The sequence below is a fragment of the Cnephaeus nilssonii genome (assembly GCF_951640355.1).
Source record: "Cnephaeus nilssonii genome assembly, chromosome: 2".
NCBI classification, from domain to species: Eukaryota; Metazoa; Chordata; class Mammalia; order Chiroptera; family Vespertilionidae; genus Cnephaeus; species Cnephaeus nilssonii.
This window is the reverse complement of record NC_137073.1, coordinates 28,662,453-28,677,805: the sequence shown is the minus strand read 5'-3', so window position 1 is coordinate 28,677,805 and position 15,353 is coordinate 28,662,453. Positions and strand designations below refer to the sequence as shown.

The window sequence follows — 15,353 nt, the reverse complement described above, 5'->3', positions numbered from 1 at the left end:
TAAATCCCAAAAGCTCTTGTTACTTCCAGGTGATTTATATGTGTATCTATTATGAATAAATTTTTCCCATTATATTTGCTAAGTGACTAGTAAGGAGATAAGAAAAGTCATTTTGTACAGTTACTTTTAATGGCTATTTTAACATTTCATGTCTCATAACTTCAGTGAAATTTAATAATAGTTTCAATATCAATTAATTCTCTTAGGTTTTCTACATAGAAAAATCACCTACAAATAATAGCTATCACTTGAGCACTTAGCATTGCTATGTAGTGTTCTGAGTCATTTAATCCTTACAATAACCCCTTGAAGCTTGTACTATTATTATACCACTTCACAGATGAAGTGTATGAAACACAAGAGACTTGCCCAAGGTCAAAGAGCTGTAAGGTAAGTGGCAGAGTCAAAATTCAAAACCAAATTCAAGCCTTCTAGCTCAAGTTCATGTCCTCAACCACCAGGTTATAACAGCTCTATATTAGACTAACTCCTTTCCCCTCTATCTTTATTTCTGCTTGAAGACTGAGTATCTTGGATGAAACTTTCAGAACAGCATTAAATGTAGTGATAACAAACATCCTTCTCTTGCTATTTTCCCCCCCACTGGATGTCTCTAATTTTTCAAAGTATGACAATGATGTCTGTGGCTTAAAAGGAAAACCTTTTTAATGTGAAAAACATTAATAGTGTATATTTTCCTAAGATGAAGAACCAAAAATCAGTTTGGAAAAGGAATGGATCATGAAATTTTATTGATAAGGACTTCTGTTCCCAAGGTTTATTCCAATCACATTTGTAGTACATGAAATAGCAATACTTTCTGGTTGAGAAAACAGAAACTCTGGCCATAGTATTGATGCTTAAGAGAAATATAAGCCTCTACCTAAGGCAAGAGTCCACATCTGAAGAATTCAACCAATATGATATATACAAACAAGTCAATTCAACACATTGCTTTAAGATACGTAAGAAATCAAAAGACTGCTTTAGTGGGAGGCTGATATACACATTTCATTTAACAGACATAATGTACAATGACTAAAAGAACTATATATTCCCAGGAGAATTAAGAGTGTGCATATCTGGGTTAGCACCTAGAAAGTACATAGAAAATAAAACAGTAAAACAGAGAAAAGCTTTGTGTGAAAATCGTTTGGACCCACGTTTCTAAGAGCAAGTTCTCATTCATATTTGACAGCAACTCATTTCATTCCATAGGAACTTGGTGATCAGCTGACTCATGTCTTCAATGCTTTATGACAATAGACTTGTCAACTTGACGGATTTTATATGTAAATTTAAGGGTAAAATGTTTTATACGCACCCTAGTTTTATTTCAAAATTTGTAATTGACTACAAATTTGTGGTACATTATTAGCAAGATATTGGGAAAACAAAGGACATTTTCTTTACTGCTTGTGTGATGTGATCTTGTTCAAGAATGGTGCCCTGGGATTTACTCACAATTTCACAGGTACACTGATAATTTGTAGAAATGACTGCTGACTGTAAAGCCTCCCTGGGAGAGAGGTCAGTTAACAGTATGGTGTGCACTCATGCAATATTCTTTGGTTACAGCATATTAACCACCAGGAGAACTAACTTGCTTACAATATAGACCAGTGGTTCTTAATTGGGGGCAATTTTGCTCCCCGCCCCCGGTAACATTTGGCAATGTCTACGATGATTTTTCACAACTTTGGAGGCGGGGGGGGGGGGGGGCGGGACGGGGAGAGGGGTGCTACTAGCAACTAGTGGGTATAGAGGCTAGGGATGTTGCAGCCTCACAACAAAAACTCCTCAGGCCCCAAATGTCAATAGTGCTGAAGTTGAGAACCCCAAAAAGAGGTTTACATGACATGTGCCTGGGTTGTCCACAAAGTCAAAAGTACACTATGAAGGCAAAAGGTACCACCTGCACTTTATAGCTCTAAGAGCTCCCCGTCAGCTCTCATCAGCAGAGTCCTGGACCCTGCTGTCCTTTGACGCAGAGCAAGGTCTCCTTTACATCAATAAACTCGATAAATATTTGCTGAATGGATAGAGGAAAGAGGTGAGAGAAGCATGGCTCAAAGCCTTCAACTGAGTATACTGAACAGTGAATTTATAAACTTAAAATTATCCTGAACCTCAGTGGTGTCATAGTCTCTGACTATACAGGATCTTAAAATCAGGGTTACCATGCCCTAACTGGTTTGGCTCGGTGGACAGAGCGTCGGCCTGCAGACTCAAGGGTCCCAGGTTCGATTTCGGTCAAGGGCATGTACCTTGGTTGCAGTAGGGGGTGTGCAGGAGGCAGCTGATTGATGTTTCTCTCTCATCGATGTTTCTAACTCTCTCTCCCTCTCCCTTCCTCTCTGTGAAAAATCAATAAAATATATTTTAAAAAAATCAAGGTTACCATAGTGTCAAAAATTGAGCCAACATTTTAAGAGAAGTATGTCTAAAAACTTTTACATTCAGTTTAGTGGCACAAACCAAGTAAAATGGTGTTAAAGGCAAACATTCAATACAACACTTTAAACCCAAAAAATGAACATATGAAATGCCATGCACAGCACACACCATTCCTTTTTTTTACATATTTACAATTTTATATACTTACTTATCAATATATCTTCTATCTTTACAATTATAAAATTATTTTAAATTATAGAATAGTGGTACCATTGAATTCCCTTAAACATACATTTTGTAGCATTCATTTGTTTTACCCTTTACGAGGCAATTATTTACCCAAATCTAAACCACATTGAATACCACGTGGAAGCACATAGGAAAATCGTGGAGAAAAAATAGATTTAGACAAAAATTTCACACAAGCCTTAAATGAATCTATTTCAGTAACTCAAATAAATAGTACTTTATTATTTACTAAACTTCCCCTGTCAGGAAAACAAAACAAAAACAATCCCCACAAACTGTACCTTGAAAAATGTTCTGACACTTAGAAGCAATTAAGTTATATTCTAATCTCAGTCAGTGGACTGTAGTAAGGACTAGCTACAATTTAGGCTCAAATAAATACTATCTGTACATTTTCATCATCCTGCATAAACTTGAGGTTGCAATGGTGGAGGAAGTTTATCATTTTCAACATTTTCAGAGTCAATAGCTGCTAAAGACTGATTTGGGGGCTTAATTTCAAGTGGACATTTCTCAACAATGTCTTGAACCTTTTTTGCAATTCCATCTGTCCAATCTATTAGGTCTTTTTCAAGTTTCTTGGCTTCATTCATAATCCTTTCCTGTCGTTCATTCAATTGAGACAGGAGATCCAAGTTCTTATACATTTGCTTAACACCTAAACAAGCATCAGGAGACCAATTCTCAGATTCTTGCTTTCTGGGAGAAGTCTGGCCAGACATGTATCGATCAAAGTCTTCCTGACTTAAATTCAAAGACTGAGCGTCTAACTTCTCAATGAAAGTCACAGCACAGCACTACGAAAAGAAGAGAATGTTATTATAATCATATGAGCAAAGCCACAGATATTAAAATAAATTTTTAAAAATCCTTTCATTATGGAGAATTTAAAACTGAAGCAAAAGTAGACAAAACAGTCTAATGAACCTCCATGGACTTCAGCTTCAAAAACTATCAACACATAGCCGATCATGTTTCCTTTATGCTCTCATCTGAAACAATACATTACTTCTTTAAAAAAGCAAAAAACAATTAAATCGAATTGCCAACTCCCATTGAGCCTGTCAGAAATTCAGTTCTCTATTTAGGTTTTTCAAAGGTGCTAAAGTCTTGAACAGAGTGAAGTACTGAGGAGGCACCTGCAATGTTGGTTCCACCGTGGCTGCTACAGAGCTTCCTACACACAAACACTGAATGATTCCTTGGAGTCGGGGGCTTTCTGCTTCTCTGCCGTTGCAGGGCAGAGGAATCCTTGTTGAGGACGGGAGCTCCAGGGCCAAGTACCTGGGGGGCACACCCCATAAAACCATTTTGTTTTAGGGTCTTGCCAGCCCCACAAGGCCTACTTGGACATGGCCAGACATTGGGAGTGTCCTCAGGGACCCCTGTGGCACACAGACCACCAGTTCCCAAAGAGGTATTTTAAATCACATGGTTAAAAAGACAAGTTTTTTGTTTTGTTTTTTGGTTAATCCTCACCAGAGGATATTTTTCTATTGATTTTTAGAGAGAGTGGGAGGGGGAGAGACAGAGAAAGAAACATTGACCGGTTGCCTCCCGCACACTTGCGGAGGGGTCTAGGGGGAGCAAACCCACAACTTAGGTATATGTCCTTGACCAGAATCGAACCCAAGGCCCTTCAATGTGTGGGCTGACGCTCTATCCACTGAGCCAAACCGGCCAGGTCAAAAGTACAAGTTTTAAAACCAGACAACCTGAGTTGTCACCTCTGTTACCTGACAGTCAAGAGTTGTGTGATCCTAGGAAAATTACCTAGGCTCTGTGAGGTTTCCACATGAGTAAAATGGGGGAAATATCAGATTTACTGTGAGAATTAAACACCATAACACATGTAATGTGCTTAGCTCATAGATCTGTAGTAAGCAATGAATAAATGGCAACAATTATTAGTATAGAAATGCTAGGACAAACACTCAGTGAAACAGACTTCTATCAGTTACACATTCTTATATTGATTAAATTTTTCTACAATGAGCACGCACCGTTTTTGCATTTTAAAAAAGCTATTTTTACAAAAATCCTCATCCGAATCTGTAAAAAAAAATAAAATTCTCACCCAAGGATATATTTTTACTTATTTTTAGAGAGAGAGGAAGGGGGAGAGATATATATATTGGTCGGCTGCCTTTTGTATACTCCTCAAGCAGGGATTGAACCCAATATAACTTTTGACTCTCCCAAAAGTTAACTACTAATAGCCTACTGTTGACTGGATGCCTTACTCATAATATAAACAGTTGATTGATAAATATTTTTTATGTTATATGTACTGAATACTGTATTATTATAATACAGTAAATCACAGAAAAATATTATTAAGAAAATAATAAGAAAGCCCAGCTGGTGAGGCTCAGTGGTTGAGCATTGACGTATGCACCAAGAAGTGACTGGATCTATTCCCAGTCAGGGCACATGCCTGGGTTGTAGGCTTGATCCCCAGTAGGAGACATGCAGAGGTAGCCGACCAATGATGCTTCTCTTTCAACGCTGTTTCTATCTTTCTATTCCTCTCCCTTCCTCTCTTTCTAAAAAAGAATCAATGAAAACACAATTAAAAAAAAATTTAAAAAACAAAATCAGCCCTAGCTGGTTTGGCTTAGTGGATAGAGCATTGACCTGCAGACTGAAGGGCCCTAGGTTCGATTCTGGTCAAGGGCACGTGCCCGGTTGCGGGCTTGATCCCCAGTATGAGGTGGGCAGGAGGCAGCCAATTAATGGTTCTCTCTCATCATTGATGTTTCTATCTCTTTCTTCCTCGCCCTTCCTCTCTGAAATCAATTAAAAAATATATATTTTTTTTTTAAAAAGAAAACTATCAGGAAAAGAAAATACAGTTACAGTATTTATTGAAAAAATCTGCATATAAGTGGACCTGTGCAGTTCAAACCCATATTGTTTAAGGATCAACTGTATACAGAAAAGAGAAAAGACATCTGATTGGGAAGCAGTTTCGGTTTTGAACAAATTATATCTGAGGAACAACAAATAGCTGGAAGTGGAGTTCAGCATGAGGTCAAAACAGGTGACACAAACCTGTAGGTCATCGCTGTACAGGTGACCAGCAGAGCTGTGACCAGAGGAGACAGCCTAGGGAGAGAGATGCACAGAGGAAAGAACCCAGGGAGTGACACAAATCAAGAGGAAGTAGAGGACACAAAGCCTACAGAGAGACAAGAAGGGGTGGAATTGTAGAAGCCAAGAGATATAAGTTCCAGAACAAAGGATCTATCAAGAATGTTAAAGAAGTAAGATGAAGACTGAGAGTTCCCCATGGGATTTGCCAACTGGCAGATTTTTGACTTTTGCCAGAGCATTTTTATTGGAAAAGTGAGCATAGAAGCTGACTCTGAGTCCAGCAAGAACATGATGAAGAAAGAAGGTGCAAACATAGTTAAGGTTGTAGGTCAAGGCACCGGGAAGCTGCAGAGTATAGGTGAACCAGCAGCCTCCAGTTTCAACAATGAAGGCCCCTCAAATACTTCCTGGTCTTGCTTCATTTCTCCTACTACCATATCTCTCCATCTCTAGTCTTCTCAGGATTTTCAGATCATCTAATCCTCTCTAGATAACAACTGACTCCAAAAGGCTCTTTCTTCTCTAGTAGTTAAGTGCATGCTTCCTTTATGTTAAGAAATAGTGCTCCAAATAAGGGAGCAAGCATCATTTTGAAAAAGTAGACCCAAATCCCTCCACTTGCAAACCACACTTCCCAGATGCTGGCACTACAGTGACAGGTGGGGGAACACAGTGGCTGAGGGTGATGTGTAACAAGGGCAATCCAGGTTTTGAGGGACCTGAAGCTTATACGCTTTTGGGAACTCATTTAAAGGAAAATAAATAAAAGACGAACATAAAATTAGGTACAAAAGTGAATGCATATCTATATATCTAAAAGCCTAATGTGCAAATTGTCCATGCAGGAGTTCAATAGGGAGACTGATCGCTTGCTATGACGTGCGCTGACCACCAGGTGGTAGCGCCGGAAAGAAGGAATGCCCCGGTTGCCAGCCGGAAGGCCCTGATCAGCCCTGATCTGCCGGCCAGGCCTAGGGACCCTACCCTTGCACGAATTTCGTGCACCGGGCCTCTAGTGTAAAAATAAATCTCATCAAATTTTGGGAGGCTTGGAGATTCCTTACCCTGGCTTCTTCTCCCTACCTATTACCCTGTACAACTTCCAAAACAGGAAACAAAGCACTTAAGGTGCTGAGGTTCAAATTCATTGTTTGACAGTATATCTTGTCTAAGCAAACAAGCAGAAGTTTAGTGGTCAGTAAAAGGAATTATTATGCCTTATAACTTAGATATATATACTTCAATCTTGTCCTGCCTAGAATTAATTAGCACTGTAGCAAAACAATAGTTGAAAATCATTTCACATTCTCTAAACTGACCCTTTCTTAAAATATCTTAGTATTCAGTTCTAAGCGGTAACTTGTAGAAATACAACAAAAAATAAATCTTTTAATAAAGGAATCAAAGTCTAGGATCTGACTTATTCATGGTTGAAACAAGCCACCTAAGTGAATGGCTCTTATATCCAGGGCCCTGGCGAGTGATGGCCAAAAGCAGCAGACTCCTCAATGTGGTTATCATGTTTCCCATACAAGCACTATAATCTCTGGTCAAGTATTGGGAGGTGGGGTATTTGCATGGCCTGGTCACCTGTGCTCTGTGGCACCAAGCAAACATCTGCAGTTAAGTTGACTCCTCAACTCAGGAGCAATTAACATGTCACAGGCCTATGAGTGACTGGTCATAGCCCTAAACTCAACACCTTCATGGTTCTTCTCCATAACACCAAGAAATGACAAATACTCACCAGATTGGTGAAATAGTAGCCATCCTCTCCAGACATTAATCGGCTTGGGTTGCAGAAGCGGGTGATATACTGAATATTAGACTGAAGGCGTGGGGGATTACCCTTCAAAACAATGTAGATGAGAGTGGGTAAGAAGTCATCAGCTGAAGCTGGCTCATCCTTGGTGACCTTGATGGCATTGAAGATATGCTTGCTGCACTTGGTGATGCAAGCCAACTTATCTCTAGGTACACGCTTTGAATCCATTTCAATAATATCTGTAAAACAGAAAACACAGTGCTTCCAATGAGAAAATAATTACATAAAAGAAGCATTAGGATAGTCACTTTATCCTATTAAGTTGGCGAGGTAACCTCGCTAACCCCATCTCCACCAGTTACCTTAGTGTATATTGTTTTGTTTTGTTTTTAAATATATTTTATTGATTTTTTACAGAGAGGAAGGGAGAGGGATAGAGAGTTAGAAACATGAAGAGTTAGAAACATCGATGAGAGAGAAACATCAATCAGCTGCCTCCTGCACACCCCCTACCGGGGATGTGCCCGCAACCATGGTACATACCCTTGACTGGAATCGAACCTGGGACCCTTCAGTCCGCAGGCCGACGCTCTATCCACTGAGCCAAACCAGTCAGGGCACCTTAGTGTATATTGTTATGGGGCGACCCGCAAGAGACGACCACCAGAGACAGAGATCAAAATTTATGAGCCTTTATTAAACTGGCCAGTGACTGCAGCTGCAGCACTCTACTGCAGTAAAGACCACAGGCGTTATAGCAAATTTATACTCAGAAACCACAAGAGGGAGTTAGGACAGTTACAATGACAACCCAAAGGTTACAAAAGTTATTTCAGCCAAGAAACTCAGGGCACAGGTGCAACGCCTGGGCACGCTTGGCCGGAGCTTGAACCTCCACCTCCCTCTAAACTCCAACCAACCCATTGTTCAGTGACCTACTCTACCTCCCTCTGTCCCAAGGCATCCTGACTCCAGGCAACGGGGGAGCTGTGCAATGTTTGCAGTCCAGAACATATATAAAACTTAAATCAGGGTGTGGGGAGAAGGGGGTGATAAACAAATAAAACTTAAACCGGTTGTAGCTGGTTTGGCTCAGTGGTTAGAGTGTTTGCCCGAGGACTGAAAGGTCTTGAATTTGATTCTGGTCAAGGGCACGTACCTTGGTTGCAGGCTGGATCCCTGGCCCTGGTTGGGGCGTTGTAGGAGGCAACCAATTGATGTGTCTGTCTCACATTGACATTTCTCTCTCTCTGTCTTTCCCCCTCCCTTTTACTCTCCTTAAAAATCAATGGGAAAAATATTATTGGGCAAGGATTAACAAAAATAAATAAATAAAAACTTAGATTGCACAAACAGTAAATACCAGCTCATACTTACTAGTATAGAACACGTGACCATGACCTAGCACTACACATAATGCTCTACAAATTTCTTTTCATCCTCAGATGATGCAAGTGATACTTTTTAAAAAATATTTTTAATTGATTTTGAGAGAGAAGAAGGAGGAAGAGGGAGACAGAGATATAAACACCGATGTGAGAGCAACATCGATCAGCTGCCTCCTGCATGCCCCCTACTGGGAATCAAGCCCAAAACCTGGTCATGTGCCCTGACCAGGAATCGAACTGGTAACCTTTCAGTGCATGGGTTGACGCTCAACCAACTGAGTCACACTGGCTAGGGCAGGGATAATATTATTATTAAGAGAATTGAGGTTCAGAGAAGTTTAATGACCTGCCCAAGATCATACACATTGCAAGTAACAGAGGGGATTTGAAACCAAGTCTGACTCTAATGCCCAGTCTTTTAATCCTGATGTAAAACTACTTATGAGTTCCATGGAGAAATAAGTCTCTTAACTGCTTCTTAATGTATTGTAAAACTCAATTTAGAAATCCTCAATTTGCATACTGCTTTTTAGCAATGTGGCTATTATACAAAGCATATTTCTCAGAAAAAAATTGCTTCACTGCCCTTCACTACCACCAAGTCCAACTGGTGGGCTCTTTTTAAAAAAAATATATTTTTATTGATTTCAGAGAGGAAGGAAAAGGGAAAGAGAGAGAGAGAAAAACATCAATGATGAGAGAGAATCATTGATTGGCTGCCTCCTGCACGCCCCACATTGGGGATCGAGCCCACAACCTAGGCAAGTGCCCTTGACTGGAATCAAACCTGGGACCCTTCAGTCCACAGGAGGTCGGCACTCTATCCACTGAGCCAAACCAGCTAGGGCCAACTGGTGGACTCTTATATGCACACACCCATTTGTCAGAGGACTAGGAGATGGTGAGGGAAAGTTGGGTACAAACTCAGTGCCAGAACAATGCAAGCCAGGGGAGGAAGTGTGCCTTTGGATGCACATACATGCTTGCCATCTGGAATATCATCAAAGTAAACAGCTGAGGCAGCTGAATTTGATACCAGTTCTTGCCACGAGCAGGAATAAAAGTTTCAGATTTAGGTGACATGGTGGTACGGGCCAGAGAGTCCTTTTTGCTCAACTCCTATCCGTGAAGTAAGGTACTTGAGGGACCCTCACAGGACCATTAACCATGTGTCGGAGACAGAAACACTGGACAGTGCAGAGGCCTTATTTTAACTTACTAATGCTTTTATTCTCTTTACTTATGCACCTATATTGTGAAGTATATAATCTTCACTTTTTTTATAATTAGTTCCTTTACTTTTTTATTTCTGGATTATAATATATGTGTCAGTCTATTTTTCTTTTCGTATTTAAATAGAACTTATTACAAAAGACACTGGGGAAGATTTTTTTATACTTTCAAAGCCTTTTATTGTTGATTTTTATTCTCTATTTTAAACATTTAACCATTTTCTTATTAATTTTTATTGTTTATGTTTTAAAGTAAATAAAAAATGAATTATTTTTTTATCTGGATGCATGTGTAACTGCCACTGCCAAGGGACAGGGCCAAGAGTGTAAAGAAGAGAATATAATGGGGGGGATTTCTCCCACTCTCTTCATCCTGGGGGATTCCAAGTGATTTTTCCCACTCTCTCCATCCTGCAGCAACCCCTCCATCTCTTCCCTGAGTATCATCAGCTTAAAAGAAGTTTCTCTGTTGGACTCTTTTGGACCCCCACACCCCAACATGCAGTTCCATGATTTACACTGTCCTGAAGTTTAAACTAGGAGATGCAGGAGGAAAACAAACAAAACAGGAAACTCGCCATTGTATTAGCTGTTCTTCTAGTAATGATTTCCCTCCCCAATCTGCCTGCTATTTACTTTTCAGAGTTCTTGCTTGGGTCTCCTGTCCCCGGCTTTTACTTCTAATCAGTAGGAAAGGTAGGGTTGAGTGTGCCTACCCTATCTTAGCAGATGTCTAGACTTATCTTTAACGGAGTTTTGAAACAAAGTAGTCTGTACTTCTAGGTTATGTTTGACATTTGGGCTGGAAAATTCCATGTTGCAGGATTGTCCCGTGCACTGCAGGATGTTTAGTAGCATCCCTGGCCTCCACCCACTAGATGCCAGATGTCAACTAAAATGGAAAAGGCCCCATGCAGTGTAGTTATAAACAAAAATGATAGTGCTGATTAGTAGCACATGGGATGACTTGGAGAAACTGAACTGATATCTCTATATTTAAGAACTGTATTATTTTAAAAAAGGATGAGTATTATAGACTGTCCTATAAATACTCCTGTACTTACACTGACAATTTTAAAGATTAGGAAGAAAGTGATTATATAATCTTTGGTTCTCAAAGAGGCAGAATATTGCACTTGGATTGGCAAGATATCAGGGCTAAATGAGAAAGAGTAAGAAGGTGTTTACAATTTTGTGGCTGAATTTTTACTATCAAAAGACCTCTTGAAACATCATCTTAGGTGCCTTGAAAGAAAATTTTTACCTCTCAAATTCTATTAACAAATGGTTGATGTATTGAAATCCTCTTTCTTAGTTCTATTTTTAAGTAAACAACAGTTGGGTACTTGCAGTTTCTGGTTTTGCAAGGTCTGTCCTGTGACTTTTCAGAAAAGAGTTCTCAACATAAATTCCTACGGAGTACTTTAAACATAAACCAGTTGGTCTTGAACTTGGTAAAAGTCTAAAAGGTGCACATTCAGGCTTTTGAGAGGCTGTCACCTTCAATCTCTTATAATGTTCCCTGAGCAAAAAGTAGGCCTTGACCCAAAGAACTCAATTCACTGGACCTATGACATAGCCTAGCAGAAAGGCTTTGAACAAAGATAACAGCATTTAGCTACGTCATTTAGACTCTTAATGGGGAATTAAAAACAACAATTCATGTAACAACAGGAATTGAAATGCAAAGATAAGCAGAACCTGAGAAAGTGGGAAAGAATCATGTTAACAGGAGATAACCCAGTCTCTAGAGCGGCCTTGGAGCTGTTTCTAACTCCTGCCTCCCTTCCAACCCTCATAATATCTTAAGCAAACCCCCATTTCTTCTTGTTACTCCTTGAGGAAGTCTCTGGTTCTTATAACCAAAGGAGCCAGCCTACTTCATAGCCTGCCTCCAACACCGCTACCGGCAACTGGCCTACTTTCCTTCCCGGCAGAATTTCATTAACAATCTCTAAATGAGCAAATTTTTCCAACTCTTCTTAATTAAGGAGAAGTTGTCCAAGGTTGGATGTCTTTTCCTTTAGAAGTTTTTTTGTTTCTTGTTTGTTTTTTAAATGTTTGTGTTGCACTTCTACTCGGTTATTCCTATGACTAAGAAACAGAAACCTATTAGGTGCCTATACCTGTCCAGAAATGGCAGAACCACATCAATATGGGGCACTTCATAGACTTTCTGAACAAACCAGAAAAGTAATTCAAAGCACATCTCTGATTAACAACCAATTAGAAGCATCATTTTAATATGTAACTCTAGTTTGGGTATGACCTTGCCTCACCAATTCCCTCCCTCTCTCCAAACTTACTTTGAGTATACAAATGCAAATGAGCCCAGCTCAGTGGTTGAGCGTTGACCTCTGAACCAGGAGGTCTTGGTTCAATTCCTGGTCAGGGCACATGCCCCGGTTGCAGGCTCAATCCCCAGTAGGGGGCATGCAGGAGGCAGCCGATCAGTGATTCTCATCATTAATGTTTCTCTCTCTCTCTCTCTCTCTCTCTCTCTCTCTCTCTCTCTCTCTATCCTTCTCCCTTCTTCTCTGAAATCAATAAAAATATTTTAAAAAAGAATTAATGCAACTGAGTTTTAGGAAATTTATTCTATCTGTATTTGATCTTAGTTTAGTTCAATACCCAAGAAATAAGAATCCTGGGTCCTGGAAAGTGAAGGGGAAAAGTAGTTTACCTGCTAATCAGAATGCTTTCAATTCATAAAACTAACACTCCTGAAAATCATTTTTACCACATTCCAATATATCTTTGCAGTCTGAATTTTAGAAATACTTTACTATCTTTTTGCTCACCAAAATAAGTATGGGTTTCTAAAACATAGTGTTAACTTCAAGGGAAAAATATCCAAATATAAAATACACACACACACACACACACACACACACACACACACACACACACACATATATATATATATATATATATATATATATATATATATATATATATATAAATAAATAAATAAAAGTTTCACTGACCTGTAATTGCTTTCACCACCATATCAGACACTTCGGGAATTTCTTCATTAACAGGGACACAAAGCATCTGAGGTGTAACCCAGTGCAGGGCTCTACAAGAAAGAAAGACAGTAAAAAACGTTTAAAGAATAGACTTTTTAGCCTGGCCTGTTGGTTAGAGCATTGACCCAAGGACTGAAGGGTCTCACGTTCGATTCCAGTCTACATACCTTGGTTGTAGACTTGATCCCTGACCCTGGTCGGGATGTGTGCAGGAGGCAACCAATCGATGTGTCTTTCTCACATCAATGTTTCTCTCTCTTGCACCAATGTTTCTCTCTCTTGCTCTGTCTCTCCCCTCCCTTCCAATCACTCTATAAAAATCAATGGAAAAATATCCTTGGGTGAGGATTAACAAAAAACAAACAGATAAAAAAAGAATGAACTGTAGCCATTTATCTTATCATTTCCATCAGTTATCCTATATAATAAAAGGCTGATATGCAAATTGACTGAACGGCAGAATGACTGGTCACTATGACACGCACTGACCACCAGGGGGCAGTCGCTCAATGTAGGAGCTGCCTCCTGGTGGTCAGTATGCTCCCACAGGGGTAGCACCACTCAGCCAGAAGCCCTGATCTGGGCTCATGGCTGGCGAGTGCAGTGGCGGTGGAGAGAGCCTCTCCTGCCTCTATGGCAGCTCTAAGGATGTCCAACTGTTGGCTTAGGCATGTGGGGAGTGGGCCTAAGCTGACAGTTAGACATCCCCCAAGGGCTCCTGGACTGCGAGAGGGCACAGGCTGGGCTGAGGGAACCTTCCGAGTGCATGAATTTCATGCACCAGGCCTCTAGTAAGAAAATAAGGGACAACACTGATTAATCGGGCAATTCTAGGCCTAACCACATCATCACCCCTGCACAGATCAGAAGCTCAGCTGATGTGACAAAATAACTAGAATCCTAAAATGAGGCTTCTCTTCTGCACTTATCACAAGAAAAGCAAAAGACAATTTTACTGGTTGTAATGAGATTATACTAAGTCTGAAAGCACTAGATATCTGAGAATAAATACTTGAGAAGAACCTGCTGCTCTCTGTCCTGTCCACCACCATTAACCTTTTGCACTCGGATGTCGAGTGTGACTCGACACAGTTAGCATCAGTAGCAGGAATCAAGAAAAAGCAAGCGAGTGCAAAGGGTTAATGTCCTTGTAGGCTCTGCCCTCAACTTCTGGAGCATACCTGAGCTTGTGTAAGAGGTCAACAAGCACGTGTTACCTCAGCCTGAATCACTGAGTTCTCCGATCACATTGCAGCTTCACTCCAGAGATTCTGTTGCCTACCCCCACCATTTACTGGAATCTCAGTCAAAAGCCCATTTAGGTCTATCTTCTATCTTCCCAAGATCAACTTCTCATGTCTAGTGTGACACCAGCAAGCACTGATCCATCAATCATCAGCCTCGCTGTCTAGGAACTCCATTTGAAATTCCTTGGCCCCTCTCCTCCAGAAACACCTCGTATGCTCAGTCTTTGTGTGGTCCCCAAATTTGATAGCCTATTCTCTGTGTTTCACTGCCATTGGAATGCAGAACACTGAGGCTCACTCTACTGGCCATGAAAGACCGGATGTGCTGCAAAGTATTATCTATCCAGTGCTAGCAGAAAGATGTGCTTGGAGGAATGGCTGAATAATGAGCACTACTGGTAGAGATGAGAAAAAAATGATACCCATCACCTTGATATGGATATTTACAGCTTCCTACCTAACAAGATAGTTAGTACAATGAAATGAGAAAATAATGACATTTCCTTCTTAGAAAATTTGGATATTTTAAAAAATCAGAAACATCAAAAATGGTTCTTACCTAAAACTGCTGGCAGTCAGATGGATAAGCAAAATGGTGCCTTGAGCTCTTTCCTCCTATCGATGTACCATATTCCTTTTCTTTCCGACCCCACAAAGAAGCTCATATGCTTATATGCTAAGGATGGCAGGTACCTTAGCTTGCTCTCAAGGTCTGAAATTCAAATGCCCTGTTTTCCTACAATGTGTTCTCCCAATAGTTGGTAGTAAATACAGTGGCAAATTAAATCCCTTCTTGTTCACAGTTTCGCTTTCCTCAGTTTCAGTTACCCATAGTAACTGTGCTCCGAAAACACTAAGTGGAAAACTCCAGAAATAAATAATTCATAAGTTTTAAATTGCTGTTCTGTGTGATGAAACCTTGCACGGTCCCGCTCGAGATGTGAATCATC

General features: G+C 40.2%; 1 protein-coding gene across 2 annotated transcripts in view; it reads right to left on the bottom strand.

Moving 5' to 3' along the window:
- Window positions 1-747: 747 nt before the first annotated feature.
- The window catches only part of RABGEF1 (RAB guanine nucleotide exchange factor 1), a 65,580-nt gene continuing 50,974 nt past the window's right edge, over window positions 748-15,353 (bottom strand). For both annotated transcript variants that reach the window (XM_079799761.1, XM_079799762.1), the window contains exons 7-9: window positions 13,115-13,206; window positions 7,490-7,746; window positions 748-3,443 (exon numbers count right to left, since the gene is read on the bottom strand). In XM_079799761.1, the coding sequence (XP_079655887.1) occupies window positions 3,045-3,443; window positions 7,490-7,746; window positions 13,115-13,206 (748 nt within the window). In that variant the 3' untranslated portion in view covers window positions 748-3,044. The remainder of the gene's footprint in view (window positions 3,444-7,489; window positions 7,747-13,114; window positions 13,207-15,353) is intronic.